The sequence below is a fragment of the Narcine bancroftii genome, chromosome 1 (genome assembly GCF_036971445.1).
Source record: "Narcine bancroftii isolate sNarBan1 chromosome 1, sNarBan1.hap1, whole genome shotgun sequence".
In the NCBI taxonomy this organism is placed as follows: domain Eukaryota; kingdom Metazoa; phylum Chordata; class Chondrichthyes; order Torpediniformes; family Narcinidae; genus Narcine; species Narcine bancroftii.
The window spans coordinates 402,033,426-402,049,409 of record NC_091469.1 but is presented as its reverse complement, the minus strand read 5'-3'; the positions used below and the strand labels follow the sequence as shown (position 1 = coordinate 402,049,409).

Here is a 15,984-nt window from a genome sequence, read left to right as displayed (position 1 = left end):
ATTAAAGTGCACATTCCAGATTTTATTCAAAGGTTATTTGTATACATTTTGGTTTGACCATGTAGAAATTACAGCAGTTTTTATAGATAATGTAGTCCCTCATTTCAGGACGCATTAATATTTTGAATATGGCAATGGTATGTATAGAAAAGTAGTCATGTTAAGTACAATTCTGTATTTTGTTGCATATTCCTTGCATGCAATGACTCCTTGAAGTCTGTGATCCAAACAAATCACCAGATGCTGAGCATCTTTGCTGTTGATGATGCTCTGCCAAGCCTCTAATGCAGCATCTTCAGCTCCTGCTTGCTGCTTCAGGGGCTTGTCCACTCAAGCTTTCTCCTCAGCATATGGAAGGCATGCTCCATTGGATTTGGATTGTGTGACTGACTTGGCCATTCAAAAATTTTCCAGTTTTTTTTTTAAAACCTTCAAAAAACTCCTTTATTGCTTAAGCAGTACGCTTGTGATCATTGTCTTGCTGTAGGATGCAGCACCATCCAATGAGCTTGGAGGCATTTGATCAAATCTGAGCAGATAAGATATTTCTAAGTACATCATGATTCATTTTGCGACTGCCATCAGCAATTACATCAGGCAAGCACAGTAAACTCCACTTATCCAAAATTATTGGGACCGGGCCTATGTCAGATAAACATTTTTTTTTAAAACAGCCCAGTAGTAACAGCAAATCACTTGTAGCAGTGTTTAAACAATAACAAACAATAAGGAAGGCTTTTAAAGCATTCAAATAATGTTTAATTCTCACCAAATAAAAATGCTGGTTTCCAATCACGGAGACTAACTCAACAGGGTCGATCACCGAGACCACCCAACTGCCGCTGCTGATCCCCGACACGAACCCACCGCTGCCACTGATCACCAGAGAGGCTTCCCGGGACAGTGGAACACTCACTGGAAAGTCAGTGGGCTCCCATCTCCCCGGTTCCTGAGCTCCTGACGCAAGAGTCCCGACTCCTCCACGAGGCCTACCACAATTGCACACTGGGGAAGTAGGCTGAGGGGAGGATTCAGATTTTGGGCAGTTCCTTTACACATCCACACTTTGTTTCTGCCGTCACTCTGATACAGGTTAATCTTGGTCTCATCTGACCACAAGACCTTTTTTTTCCACCCCCAGAATTTTGCAAGTCTCTTTTAAATACTCTTGGCCATCTGGTTTCTGTGGCTAACTAGTGGATGGCATCTTGCAGTGCATCCTCTGCATTTCGGTTCATGAAATCCACACCTGCCTTCTGAAGAGTGCTTCTGATCGGCTGGACAGCCATTTGAGGATTTTTCTTCATTATGATGAGAATTCTTATGTCATCAGCAGTGAAGGGTCTTCCTTTGCCTACCAGTCTCTGCAATTACTGAACTCACCGGTCGGTACACTCTTTATGATGATCCAAATAGTCAACTTTGGGAATCCTAAGGTTTGGGTGATGTCTTTTACTATTTGATTCTTGCTCTTTTTTCAGCCTCATAATGACTTCTTTGACTTTCATTGGCACAATTCTGGTCTTCATGTCGAAAAATGGCAACTACAGATGCCAAAGGTGATTGAAAGCTTAGAAGTAAGCCTAGCTCTCTTATACTTTCAACAATAAAGCAATTAAACATGAACAAGTAATCACAAACATCGATAAAGTTGAAAGTTCAAAACATTATGGTGCCCTGAAATGGAGGAAACTATGTAATTTCTACATGGTCAAATTAAAATGTACACAAATAACCTTGAATTAAGTCTGTAATGTGCATTTTAATCAGATGTGAATTGTTTGATTACAAATTTAAAACTGTGGAGCATAGAAGGAAGTAAAGAAGTGTCTTTGTCCCAAACATGGAGGGCACTGGAGGCACAAATAAAAACAAGAGAATTTAAGTCAAACAAAGAAGCTGAATTGCTTCAGTGAATCTGGCAGGGTTCAAAGAGAACTTGTCAGACAACATTTAAGGTCAGGACCCTTCTGAGATATCAGGATCCAGTCCAAAAACGTTGACAGATTTCAGATTTATTGTCGGAGTACATACATGACATCATGTTCTTCCCTGAGAAATAACCATATAACCATTTACGGAGCAGAAACAGGCCATGTTGGCCTTTCGAGTCTGCACCGGTTCAGCGCCTCTTTTTCCTCAGAAGTCTGAGAAAATATAGCATGTCACCTGCATCCTTTAACTACTGCTCCAGATGCACTATTGAAAATATTACGTCAAGTTGCATTCCAGCGTAGTATGGGAACTTGAAGTATAAAATCTCTATCCACTCACAAGTTGGATGCTCGCATCGACATTTTTCTCCCCAGCTCGGTCTGGGGCTGCAGCTGTATTGTGAGAGGGCCATGAGGGAGCCTGGGGGAACCTGGAATCGAAAGCTTCGATGTGCAGGGCTGTTGCTTCCAGGGTTTGGACCATTTCCACTGTCTTGGTTAGGGTGTAGATATTGTCTTCCAGCAGCTTCTGCCAGATGGTCCTCTAGCTTAGTCCTCGGACAAAGGCATCCCGGATCAGCCTCTTGACCTTCTTTACACCTACCCTGGGTTCAGCCAGACACAGTCGGGCCAACTCTCACAGGTGTCCCAGGTAAGACTCAACTGTCTCTCTGGGTTGCTGGGCTCGGGTGTTGAGGAGGTACCTTGCACAGACCGCATTCATGAGGGGGTTGTACAAGTTCTTGAGAGTGTCCATTGCGCTCTTGTACGTGGAGCAGCCTTTGGTTGCCTGGAAGGCGTGGAGACCTAGCTTTGACCAGAGTAGGACCAACCTCTTCCGATCTGAGTCCAGGCTGCCATCTGTGTGTGCCTCGACGATTGCCTTGACCATGTGCTGCCAGATCTTGAAGCGTGTCTGGGCTTCCGGGTGGTGTGGGTCAACTACAAGGCTCCCTGTGCTCAGCAGTTTTTCCATGGCAGCCGTGGGAAAATTTTGTGGATTGAATTGTGGTGCGCTGTTAGCCAGAATCAGACACATCGAAGGTGAAGACTGTACAACAGGTTTTAATCCACAAAGACTTCCACAGAGCCAGGCTGGCTGTAGCTGCAGTAATTCTGAGTGAGCTTCGGGAGGCCGGCACAGACTTGTATCCCGAAGATTGACACCTGACTGGGTGGGGCTTGATCCCTTCAGGCCAACTGATTGACAGTGGAGCGTTAATGCTTCCTGACACAGGGTCCCTCCAGCTTAAGTTTGAGTTTATTGTCAAATGTACCAAGGTACAGTGAGAAATTAATTTTGTGAACAGTTCAGTAAATCAATCCATACATGGTCAGTAGTTAAAAACTGTACAAAGTACAGAATTACAAAGTCTGTTGGAATGGAGAAAATAATCATTATTATTTTACCAGAATGAAGTTCATTCTGAGAGTCTGATAATGGCAAGAAAAACTTTCCTTCAATCTTGAGATCTGATTCCTTTGCTCGAAATACTGGCATCTGCAATTAGATGCAGTTGAACAATGGATGAGATGAGTTGGGCAGCACAGAGCTTTGAGAGGAAGAGAGGACAAGGCATTTTGATCAAAAAATCCTATTCAATTGTTTTGGTCAGAAAAATTTTGATGCTCAAAGAATAAAGCCAACTCTTGAGTCAAAGTGAGCATGGATCTGGATGGTGACAAAAACATTCACCAACCTTGCACAGGAGTTTGCTTCCAGATGAGGAGTTATTGATAATTTTGATAGATGGAGAACCACTGCCTAGATCAAGGGTATAATTTAGAATGATCAAATATTGGCTTGGAAAGAATGAAAGGATGTAATCAGATGTTTACTGGAAACTGTAATCAACAATTTTCAGATTTCAAATTTGTTAAGACTATATATTCTTTGGCTTGGCTTCGCGGACGAAGATTTATGGAGGGGGTAAAAAAGTCCACGTCAGCTGCAGGCTCGTTTGTGGCTGACCAGTCCGATGCGGGACAGGCAGACACGATTGCAGCGGTTGCAAGGGAAAATTGGTTGGTTGGGGTTGGGTGTTGGGTTTTTCCTCCTTTGCCTTTTGTCAGTGAGGTGGGCTCTGCGGTCTTCTTCAAAGGAGGCTGCTGCCCGCCAAACTGTGAGGCGCCAAGATGCACGGTTTGAGGCGTTATCAGCCCACTGGCGGTGGTCAATGTGGCAGGCACCAAGAGATTTCTTTAGGCAGTCCTTGTACCTTTTCTTTGGTGCACCTCTGTCACGGTGGCCAGTGGAGAGCTCGCCATATAATACGATCTTGGGAAGGCGATGGTCCTCCATTCTGGAGACGTGACCCATCCAGCGCAGCTGGATCTTCAGCAGCGTGGACTCGATGCTGTCGAACTCTGCCATCTCGAGTACCTCGACGTTAGGGGTGTGAGCGCTCCAATGGATGTTGAGGATGGAGCGGAGACAACGCTGGTGGAAGCGTTCTAGGAGCCGTAGGTGGTGCCGGTAGAGGACCCATGATTCGGAGCCGAACAGGAGTGTGGGTATGACAACGGCTCTGTATACGCTTATCTTTGTGAGGTTTTTCAGTTGGTTGTTTTTCCAGACTCTTTTGTGTAGTCTTCCAAAGGCGCTATTTGCCTTGGCGAGTCTGTTGTCTATCTCATTGTCGATCCTTGCATCTGATGAAATGGTGCAGCCGAGATAGGTAAACTGGTTGACCGTTTTGAGTTTTGTGTGCCCGATGGAGATGTGGGGGGGCTGGTAGTCATGGTGGGGAGCTGGCTGATGGAGGACCTCAGTTTTCTTCAGGCTGACTTCCAGGCCAAACATTTTGGCAGTTTCCGCAAAGCAGGACGTCAAGCGCTGAAGAGCTGGCTCTGAATGGGCAACTAAAGCGGCATCATCTGCAAAGAGTAGTTCACGGACAAGTTTCTCTTGTGTCTTGGTGTGAGCTTGCAGGCGCCTCAGATTGAAGAGACTGCCATCCGTGCGGTACCGGATGTAAACAGCGTCTTCATTGTTGGGGTCTTTCATGGCTTGGTTCAGCATCATGCTGAAGAAGATTGAAAAGAGGGTTGGTGCGAGAACACAGCCTTGCTTCACGCCATTGTTAATGGAGAAGGGTTCAGAGAGCTCATTGCTGTATCTGACCCGACCTTGTTGGTTTTCGTGCAGTTGGATAATCATGTTGAGGAACTTTGGGGGACATCCGATGCGCTCTAGTATTTGCCAAAGCCCTTTCCTGCTCACGGTGTCGAAGGCTTTGGTGAGGTCAACAAAGGTGATGTAGAGTCCTTTGTTTTGTTCTCTGCACTTTTCTTGGAGCTGTCTGAGGGCAAAGACCATGTCAGTGGTTCCTCTGCTTGCGCGAAAGCCGCACTGTGATTCTGGGAGAACATTCTCAGCGACACTAGGTATTATTCTATTTAGTAGAATCCTAGCGAAGATTTTGCCTGCAATGGAGAGCAACGTGATTCCCCTGTAGTTTGAGCAGTCTGATTTCTCGCCTTTGTTTTTGTACAGGGTGATGATGGTGGCATCACGAAGATCCTGAGGCAGTTTACCTTGGTCCCAACAAAGCTTGAAAAACTCATGCAGTTTGGCATGCAGAGTTTTGCCGCCAGCCTTCCAGACTTCTGGGGGGATTCCATCCATACCTGCTGCTTTGCCACTTTTCAGTTGTTCGATTGCCTTATATGTCTCATCCAGGGTGGGAACCTCATCCAGCTCTAGCCTTAGGGGCTGTTGAGGGAGCTGGAGCAGGGCGGAATCTTGGACTGAGCGGTTGGTACTGAAAAGAGATTGGAAGTGTTCTGACCATCGGTTGAGGATGGAGATCTTGTCGCTGAGGAGGACTTTGCCGTCTGAGCTGCGCAGCGGGCTTTGGACTTGGGGTGAGGGGCCGTACACAGCCTTTAGAGCCTCGTAGAAACCCCTGAAGTCGCCAATGTCCGCGCTGAGCTGTGTTCGTTTGGCGAGGCTAGTCCACCACTCATTTTGGATCTCCCGGAGTTTGTGACATCACATACAACTCAGATTCCTTTTCTCTGCGGGTACGGCAGAATTACTCCCTCATGGTAGTGCAAAAATTAACTGCACACAGTGTGAACAGGTAAACAATCAAAAGAACTGTAAACAGATAATGAATGCAAACAAACAGACTCTAATACAGGGAGACCAAAAAAAAATCAATAAAGTGCACAAGTAAGAGTCCTTAAAGGAGTCCCTGATTGAGTTTGTTGTTGAGGAGTCTGATGGTGGAAGGGTAGCAGTTGTTTCTGAACCTGGTGGTGAGCATCTTGTGGCATCTATACCTCTTTCCTGATGGCAGCAACATCAGAGCATGTGCTGGGTGGTGTGGGTCTCAGATGATTGCTGCTGCCCTCCAACAGCAGCATTCCTTGTAGATGTACTCAATAGAGGGGAGGAAGGGTTTTGCTAGTCATGTCTTGGACTGTGTCCACTACTTTTTGGAGGGCTTTACACTTGGGGGTATTGGCGTTCCCATACCAAACTGTGATGCAGCCGGTCAGCATACTTCCCACCACACCTCCAGAAATTTGCCAGGGTTCTGGTGTCATACCAAACCTCCACAAACTCCTGTGGAAGTAGGGGCGCTGTCATGCTTTCTTCACAATGCCATTGGTGTGTTGGGTCCAGGATAGATCCTCTGAGATAGTGAGATAGTGGTAGTGCTCACCTCTCCACATTTGATCCCCCAATGATCACTGGATTGTATATCTCTGTCTTTCTTTCCCTGAAGAGTTAATAAGTGACCTCGATGTAGGGGAGCCATTTGGGAATAGTGACCATGGTATGGTTGCTTTTGTGCTGCAATTAGAAAGGGAAAAAGAAATGAAGTTGGAAGCATCTGTACTGCAGTTAAATAAAGGGGATTATGCAGCTATGAGGGAGGAGCTAGCCAAAATAAAATGGAAAGATACACTAGCTGGGAGGACAACTGGGGAGGAAAAAAGAAAAAAAAAAAAAAAAAAAAAAAATCGCAGGTATTTTTGGACATTTTTCACAGGTTTCAGGACAAATTTATTCCAAAGTGGAGGAAAGGCTCTAGGAGATGCAAATGTCAGCCGTGGCTAACTAATGAAATCAAGTGTAATATCAAATCCAAAGGGAGTAAGTATAGGATAGCGAAGCGGAGTGGGAAGTTAGAGGATTGGGAAACCTTCAAAGAGCATCAGAGGTAACTAAGAAAGTCATAAGAGAGGGGGAAATTAAGTACGAGAGAAAATTAGCAAATAATATAATGGAGGATAGCAAAAGCTTTTTTAAATATGTGAAGAGGAAGAAATTGGTTCGGTCCAAAATTGGTCCATTAAGAATGGAAAAGGGTGAAATTATTACCGGAAACAAGGAGATGGCTGAGGAATTTAACGAATACTTTGCAACTGTCTTCACCAAGGAGGATATAGGTTATGGTCAGTTAGGGGGTAATGGTCATGCGGTGTCAAGAGACTTGGGGAACTTTCCTGGGGAAGTAGGGGATCTAAAGGATATCCGGATCCAGAAACAGGAGGTTGTGAGTAAATTGTTGGGACTGAGGGCTGATAAATCCCCAGGGCCTGATGGGCTGCATCCCAGGGTGCTTAAAGAAGTTGCTATGGAAATTGTGGAAGCACTGGTCGACATTTTCCAAAGTTCCATAGATTCGGGGGAGGTCCCTGAGGATTGGAGAGTGGCTGATGTGGTGCCGATTTTTAAGAAGGGAGGGAGGGAGAAAATGGGAAATTATAGACCGGTCAGCCTGACGTCGGTGGTGGGGAAGATATTGGAGTCTATCATAAAAGGAGTAATAGCAGAACACTTAGGCAGAAATAATAGTATAAGGGCTAGTCAGCATGGATTCCTTAAGGGTAAGTCATGCTTGACTAACCTTCTGGAATTTTTCGAGGATGTGACAAAGAGGGTGGACTTGGGAGAGCCTGTGGATGTGGTGTATTTGGACTTCCAGAAGGCCTTTGATAAGGTACCACATGGGAGACTAGTGAGCAAGATCAGGGAACATGGTATTGGAGGTAAGGTGCTGACATGGATAGGAAATTGGTTAAGAAATAGGAAACAAAGAGTTGGGGTAAGCGGGTCTTTTTCAGGATGGCAAGATGTGACGAGTGGAGTGCCGCAGGGATCGGTATTGGGTCCTCAGTTGTTTGTAATTTATGTTAATGATTTGGATGAGGGGATTATTAATAATTTGAGCAAATTTGCAGATGACACGAAACTGGGTGGCGGTGTGGGGTGTGAGGAGGATGTCAGGAAAATGCAGAGGGACTTGAACAGGTTGGGGGAGTGGGCTGCTGAATGGAAGATGACGTTCAATGTAAGCAAATGTGAGGTTATCCATTTTGGGGGCAATAATAGGAAAGCTGAGTATTATTTAAATGGAGAGAAGCTAGGGAGTGGGGAGGAGCAAATGGATCTGGGAGTACTTGTTCACCGGTCACTGAAGACTAGCATGCAGGTTCAGAAAGCTGTGAAGAAGGCTAATAGCATGTTGGCTTTCATAAAGAGGGGATTGGAATATAGGAACAGAGACGCCCTCCTGCAGTTGTACAGGGCCCTGGTGAGACCCCACCTGGAATTGCGTCCAGTTCTGGTCTCCAATTTTGAGAAAGGACATACTAGCTATAGAGGGTGTGCAGCGCAGATTTACAAGGTTAGTTCCAGGGATGGCGGGGTTGACATATGCTGAAAGGCTAGAAAAACTGGACGTATCCGATGGAGTTTAGAAGGATGAGGGGGGACATGATTGAGGTATACAAAATTATCAGGGGGATAGACAGGGTGAAGTCGGATTACTTGTTCCCAATGATGGGGGAGACGAGGACTAGAGGGCATAGTTTAAGAATACAGGGTAGGCCCTTTAGGACGGAGATGAGAAAACATTTTTTTACCCAGAGAAGTGTGAATCTGTGGAATGCTCTGCCACAGAGGGTGGTAGAGGCAGATTCGCTGATTATGTTCAAAAGAGAGTTAGATAAGACTCTAGTGGGCAAAGGAGTTAAGGGTTATGGGGATAAGGCTGGAAAGGGGTACTGATGGTAGTGATCAGCCATGATCTGTAAAATGGCGGTGCTGGCTCGACGGGCCGAAGGGCCTACTCCAGCTCCTATTGTCTATTGTCTATTGTAAACAATCAGCTCCTTAGTTTGGGTAATATTGAGGACAAGATTGTTATTGGTGCACCATTCAGCCAAGTTTTCAATTTTAATAAGGACCCTAAAGAAATGAGCCAAAGAAGGATAAGTGGTTAGGGTGGAGAGCTTGAGATGTGCAGCAACTTTACAGAGAAACACAGCTTCAGATCTTAGAGGGAAAAGGAAAAGAGCATTACCTCAGAGATTAAGTCTAAGAGACCTTCACACTTGTTGAACAGCGAGAGCAAGGACAACAGGAAGATTGCCTTGATGGGCAGTGATTCATAAAAATATACAATTATTTTTCTTTACCATAGTGGCCCAAGAGCAAGATTTTGATATGTAGTGTTTAAAAATTAAATTAAATCTAGCTATCAATGACCAAGCAAAGTAACAGTCAGTTTTATATTCCTTGAACCCAAACAGACTGAAGATGGTAACCAAAGACAAGCAAAAGGATTTCTCGAGGAGAAAAGCATAACAGAAAGAGGCAAATCAGTGAGCAAAACAGCTGCTAGGACAAATACATGACCAAAGGATCATTATTCTAGAATTTGTTGCTGCAAATTGCTTCAGGAACAGATTGTGCTTTGAGATTATCCAAATAGAAAAGGAGTTCAGTGTTACTGAATGGATGCAAATAGTGAATGATATATTTAAGCCCTTTGGAGGTAGTTTTATCAATCACTGAGAAAAGTAGAAACATCTGAGAATTGGGTACAACCAAGGAGATAGCCTTGGGGTGGTCAGGTGAATATATTGAAAGATTTGGTTGACAGGAATAGTTTATCAAAAGGAGAGCTAAATTGTTTTTGGAGCAAGTATAAAAAGTGAGACTACCATTTGATCCAATGTTCTTTTTACTCGGGGACATTAAGTGAATTGCTTTAGGAATAAGACTATGTATCAAATTAAATCTTTACATTTGGCTTTGGCCGTTTCTAAAAAAATGTTTGGCTATTACTTGGAGATAGGATTTAGTTTTGGGAATGCAAAGATGGCATACTGAAATGAAATCTTGTATTCCTTTAGAAAAGTTAAAGGAGAATATTTAAATCATCAAGACATATAATGCTACGCAACAGGTGCTGGTAAATGGGTCAGCATGGACACAGTATGCCAAAGAGCCAATTTCTCTGCTCCAGCTTCCTCCAATATTCAAATCTCTTTATCGGAAATAATTGGCAAAGGGTAAGAAAGCATTGGGAGAGGGTAAATGAGCATTTATTAAGGAATTGGAAAAACCAGGCCATCTTTGATAAACAAAACGTTAAAATGCATATTGTCAATATAGTAAAAGTAAACCAGACTCAAGGAATAACAGTCTGAAGAAATTGATCATCAATTGAATATCAATATATACATCAGCAAAACCCTCACCTTACAAGCACTGATAATTCCATCAAAAATTTTGAAAATGCAAAGCCTCTTCTATATTTATCATAAAGTGACTGTCTACATCTTTCTAACCTTGAACAATGTAGCTGTTAAAAACTACTCCAAACTTACTGCATTGCATTAAGTAGAATTACAAAATGGGTCAATTCTGAACTGAACTAATAAAAGTAATTATTACTCAGAACACCACAGTTAAAAAATCTTTGGCCTCAAATTGCCCAACAGTTGCTGTCGTCTTTTTGAGCTTTGTACATCATTGAAGAGATTCACTGTTAGCACAAACATTATTGTTTATTAAAAAAAAAGCCACAATCCGAGTGTTAATAAAATGAAAGGAAAGATGGATGCTGAAACAAAAGGTCCAGTCATATCCTCCATGGTTTATTATTTACTGTCAAGCTATTATTACTCCAAAAATCAAAGATGCAATTCTCAGCCTGGAACAAGTGAGTGGATGCAGCAAAAAAAAAATGCTTCAATTAGCCTCAGAAACCTTAAATAATAAATTCATACTTAAAAAAATGCTTCCTTCAGGATACTCTAAATTTTATAGAATGTCAGAACCACATCTACCATTTGAGCCCCGCACCATACAGAACCAACAGTGTGCAATTACTTCTGTTTTTTTTAAAATATATGAACACTAAGTAATGGTAAATCTACATCAAAGCGGGCAACATCTTGAACTACCATTTGGCACAGTGATGAGCTCTCAACTTAATTGTCTCAGAGAATTAGGTGAATTACAGGATCCTGAAGCCATCAAAAATTTTTTGCTGAAGTGAATGCCAAGAATTTGAACACTGAAGACAACTTTGGCTTTGCTGAATGCCTAGTGGAGATTAACCATCAAGACTTATGCAGAAATCATGGGGTCACCTTCAATATACATTCAAGCGAGACAGAAAAAAATATCTTTTTGATCATTAAACTTTTCCCCCCACTAATAATGCAGTATGGGCTCCATACTTTTACAAAAAAAAATCCCTCAAATTATATGTTATCTTTTCAAGAGAAATACAGGATTTCAATTCAGCATGCCATCTTTGCATTCCTAAAACTAAATCAGATTTGGTTTTTTTTATATAAAGAAACAGCCAAAGCTAAGCCTAGAAATTCAATTTGATACATAGTCAATCTTAATCCTCAGGCAATCGACTTGATATCCCCTAATAAAAACAACATTGGATCAAACGCAAGTCTCACTTTTAATATTTTTTCCAAAAATAATTTAATTAATACTGTGACAGAATATGTTGTGTTTATTTTGTATAAAGATATGTTTTTGGGAAATAAGTTGGGTAAGGCTTTTTAGTATAGGTCACATACAAACATTTCAAAACAGATGTTATTTAAAATACGGTAGCTCTGCTCAGGCAAGACATGTCGGCCGCAGAGCCTTTGCAAAAGCTTTGGTGAGTGCCCAAGAGACTTCACTAATGGACTGTTGTTTGCAAAAAGGCAACAGATGAAAGAGCTTGTCGGAGCCACAGATTGTCTGCAGTGGAACTTGCTGTTCGAGGAGGGTCACGTGATTTTGCAAGCAGAGAGTCAAACAGGTTTACTCAGAGAGCGAGAGACAGTTTTACAGTCAACAGGAATTAGAACAGAACAAGCTGGCAAGCTAGTGAAAAATCCCATTTGGAAGACAGGTTGTGAGTTCTTACTTCGGCCTGGTCAAAGCCCTTGTGGTTCATGCAAGAGGAGAGGACTGGCAGCCTAATGTTTCACTTGAAATAAGTGAAACATAAAGGAACTCTGTGGTGACCTGAAAGAAAGACGTTATCATCTGAAGAACCCTGAGGGGGCAAGTTTCATCAGCAAGACACTGAAGTGGCTGATTAAAAAGGAATCAGTTGTGGATGTCCAGTGTATAACAAATCTCTCTCTGAAAACCAACAAGAACCTTCCTGAGTGGTAACCATTTAACTTTCAAGCACCAAGCCCTGATGAATTTCATAAATGCTAAATTCTGTGCACAGTATAAGAATTGCCTGCAACCAGAGAACTTGAAGGAATGAGAAGTGAGATTGGACTGTGATTCAAAGAACTTTTCTGAATTTACACATACAAAACATACACGTGCGCTTAGAATTAGAAGGGGGTTAAGTTAGGTTGGTTAAGTCAATGGTGATAAGTTAGAGTGTGATTCTGTTTTCATGTTTAAAGATAATTAAAAACAACTTTTGTTTAATTAACCATTTGTCTTGGTGAATATCTATTGCTGCTGGGGTTTTGGGGTCCTTTGTGCGCGTAACAGTACCCAAAAAGTCTTAACCTTAGAACAAGTCCAAATCGAATCAAAAAAATGTGCCTATTGCTTCTCCACATCTAAAACACAAATCTGAGGGAATTAAATTTAATTTCTTTAATTTTTGACAGGTTAAATATAGTTGAAGAAAATTATATTGTAATAATCTATATTTTACATTTATAACCTTAGTCATACTATCCTTACATAAATTTCTCCAAACATTTTCATATCTTCTTGCTGAAGTCAGATTTCCATTTTAATCTTGATTTATGAACATTTGACAGATAATTTATGACAACATACATTTCAGAAATAAACTTAAGTGGCGCTCACCACTAGGCAGGTGAACCGGCCCTGCTTGTAAGCCATGCGGCGGGACAGCCGGCCAAAATGTCGCCGTCAGGGGTTTTCCCTTCCTCCCAGCATGGGGCTCAGAAGCCCGCGCTGGGGGACCACTTAACACCTGGGTGACGTCAGTGCCCTCCACTGCAATTCTCAGCCAGGTCCGGACTGGGAGTATAAGTGCAGCCCAGCACCCTTCAATAAACCAGTCTGCTCAATGAGCTCAACCTATCTGGTTGCGTGTGTTATTGCAGGAGCAGTGTAGCTGCCACTACAATTGATGACCCCCACTGGTTCAAATGTCTTTGAACCCATCATGAGTGAGTCTGGGACCTGCGCTATAGCCATGAAACTGCCTGAATTCTGGGTTCAGGAGCAGGAGACCTGGTTCGGCCACGCGGAGGCTCAGTTTCATCTCTGCCAGATTTCGTCCGACACAACCAAATTCTACTTTGTGCTCGCTGCCCTGGACCAGGCCACCGCCAGACGCATGCTACACCTCGTTCAGCACCCACTTGCTGAAGCCAAATATGAGACCATCAAGCGAGGTCTTACCGGATCCCTCGGACTATCCAGGCACCAGCGTGCCACTCGGATGCTGCACCTCAACCCCCTGGGGGGACAGATCCCCGATGGAGCTGATGGACGAGATGCTCGCGCTCATGGGTGATCACACCAACCGCCCACTCTTTGAGCACATTTTCCTTGAACATATGCCCGGGGACATCCGGCCACTGCTGGTCCAGGAGACCTTCATTGACCAAAGGAAGGTTGCCCAGAAGGCCCAAGAGCCATGGCTCGCACGATTCCCGGAGAGCTCAGTGGTCCAGCAGGTCACAAGGCATGGGCACGACCACGCCAAGCCCACCCCTAGCCCTGCGGTTGAGCATCCGGCCCATGCAGGGGCCCCCCCAAAAGCATAACCAAGGCCACAGCATCCGCTCCAGGCCTCTGCTTCTACCACCAGCACTGGGGAGCCAAGGCTTGGAAGATTCGTCAGCCATGTTCTTTCCAGAGAACGACCGGGCCAGCCGCTGTTAATGGCTGCGGCGGCTAACCAATGACACAGCCTCCTCTACCTGTGGGACTCAGTCAGTAGCTGGCAGTTCCTCATTGACACTGGAGCCCAAATCAGCGTCATCCTGGCCACGGCCGTTGAGTCCAGAAACCGACCTCGTGGACCTCCCCTCTGTGCAGCCAACGCAACAGAAATCTGGACGTATGGAGACAAGACAGTCCACTTCCAGATCAGCCAACAAAATTTCGCATGAAGGTTCACCATCTCGTCCCTCCCGACTGCCATCCCGGGTGCAGACTTCCTCCTCGCACACGGGCTTCTGGTGAACATTCAAGGTAGGCGCCTTCCAGGCCGTTCACCTCGACGCCTCCCGCTTGGAGCAACCGCAGTTGGCCACAATCAGCACGCCCAGAGAAGAGTTCCAGTGAATCCTGGACGAGTTCCCGACACTCCTCAAGCCACAGTTCTCTGCTGCCTCGCCACACAGGGCCCATCGTTTCACGCCAAGGCACGCCAGCTCCTACCTGACAAGCTTCAGATGTCGAAGGAGGAGCTTTCACACCTGTTGGAACTAGGGATCATTCAGTGGTCTGACAGCCCATGGGCCTCACCGCTCCACCTGGTTCCGAAAGCCTCCGATGGCTGGCATCTCTGCAGAGACTATCGACAGCTCAACAAGGCAACAGTTCCTGACCGTTACCCCATCCCTCACATCCAAGACTTTACGGCCAACCTGCATGGTCCGAGAGTTTTCACATCCAAGACTTTACGGCCAACCTGCATGGTCCGAGAGTTTCCTCCAAGGTTAACCTGGTGCACGGATATCACCAAACCCCGGTGCACTCTGAGGACATACCCAAGACGGCCATCATCACCCAAGACGGCCATCATCACCCAAGACGGCCATCATCACCCAAGAAGGCCATCATCACCCAAGACGGCCATCATCACCCCCTTTGGCTTGTTTGAATTCCTGCACATGCCGTTCGGGCTCAAGAACGCCGCTCAGACCTTCCAGTGCCTCATGGACTCTGTGGGCAGGGACTTGGATTTTGTCTTTATTTATTTGGATTACATCATAGTCGCCAGCAAGGACCGGGTGCAACACAAGGCCCACCTACACGCCCTTTTCTCCCGGCTGGCCAACTTCGGCCTTACCATCAACCCAGCCAAGTACCAGTTTGGGAAAGAGTCCATGCAGTTCCTGGGCCATACCATCATGGCCAAAGGAGTCATGCCCGCCGCTGCGAAGGTCAGCGCTATCAGGGTGTTCCCATGCCTGATCAGCCTCAAGGGGCTGCAGGAGTTCACGGGTATGGTTAACTTTTACAACCACTTCATCCCGGGAGCTGCGCGCATCATGCAGCCGCTATTCGCCCTCTTCGCAGCCAAGAACAAAACACTTGCTTGGAACACAGAAGCCTGCACCGCAATCGAGGCCACCAAGGATGCCATCGCGAAGGCCACCAGGCTCGCCCACCTGCACAATGACCTGTATGTAGCACTCTCTATCGATGCCTCTGCCACAACCGTTGGTACCGTCCTGGAGCAGCAGGTGAATGGACATTGGAAGCCGCTGGCAATCTTCAGCCGCCTGCTCCGCCCACCGGAACACAAGTATAGTGCCTTCGACTGCAAGTTACTGGGCATGTACCTGGCAGTGCGGCATTTCTGCTTTTTTTTTTGGAGGTGAAGACTTTTATCACATTCACCGACCACAAACCCCTCACCCAGGCACTCTCGATAGCAAAGGATCCCTGGTCAGCCTGCCAGCAGCATCGCCTCTCCTTCGTGTCGGAATTTACCACCAACATTCGGCACAAGTCGGGGAGGACAACGTGGTTGCTGATGCACTCTCGCAACTGGCCATCTGCGCACTGATGCCCGGGCTCGACTTCGACCAGCTCACCCGG

At 45.1% G+C, this 15,984-nt stretch overlaps 1 protein-coding gene across 2 annotated transcripts in view; it reads right to left on the bottom strand.

The window, feature by feature from the left end:
• The window catches only part of tspan13a (tetraspanin 13a), a 71,072-nt gene that overhangs the window by 34,041 nt on the left and 21,047 nt on the right, over positions 1 to 15,984 (bottom strand). Inside the window, exon 1 of one of the 2 annotated variants that reach the window (XM_069913789.1) lies at positions 6,608 to 6,718. The exons of the other annotated variant lie outside the window; for it this stretch is intronic. Coding sequence (XP_069769890.1) covers positions 6,608 to 6,703 — 96 coding nt within the window. The 5' untranslated portion in view covers positions 6,704 to 6,718. Of the gene's footprint in view, positions 1 to 6,607; positions 6,719 to 15,984 lie in introns of those variants that run through there. 2 annotated transcript variants of the gene reach the window in all.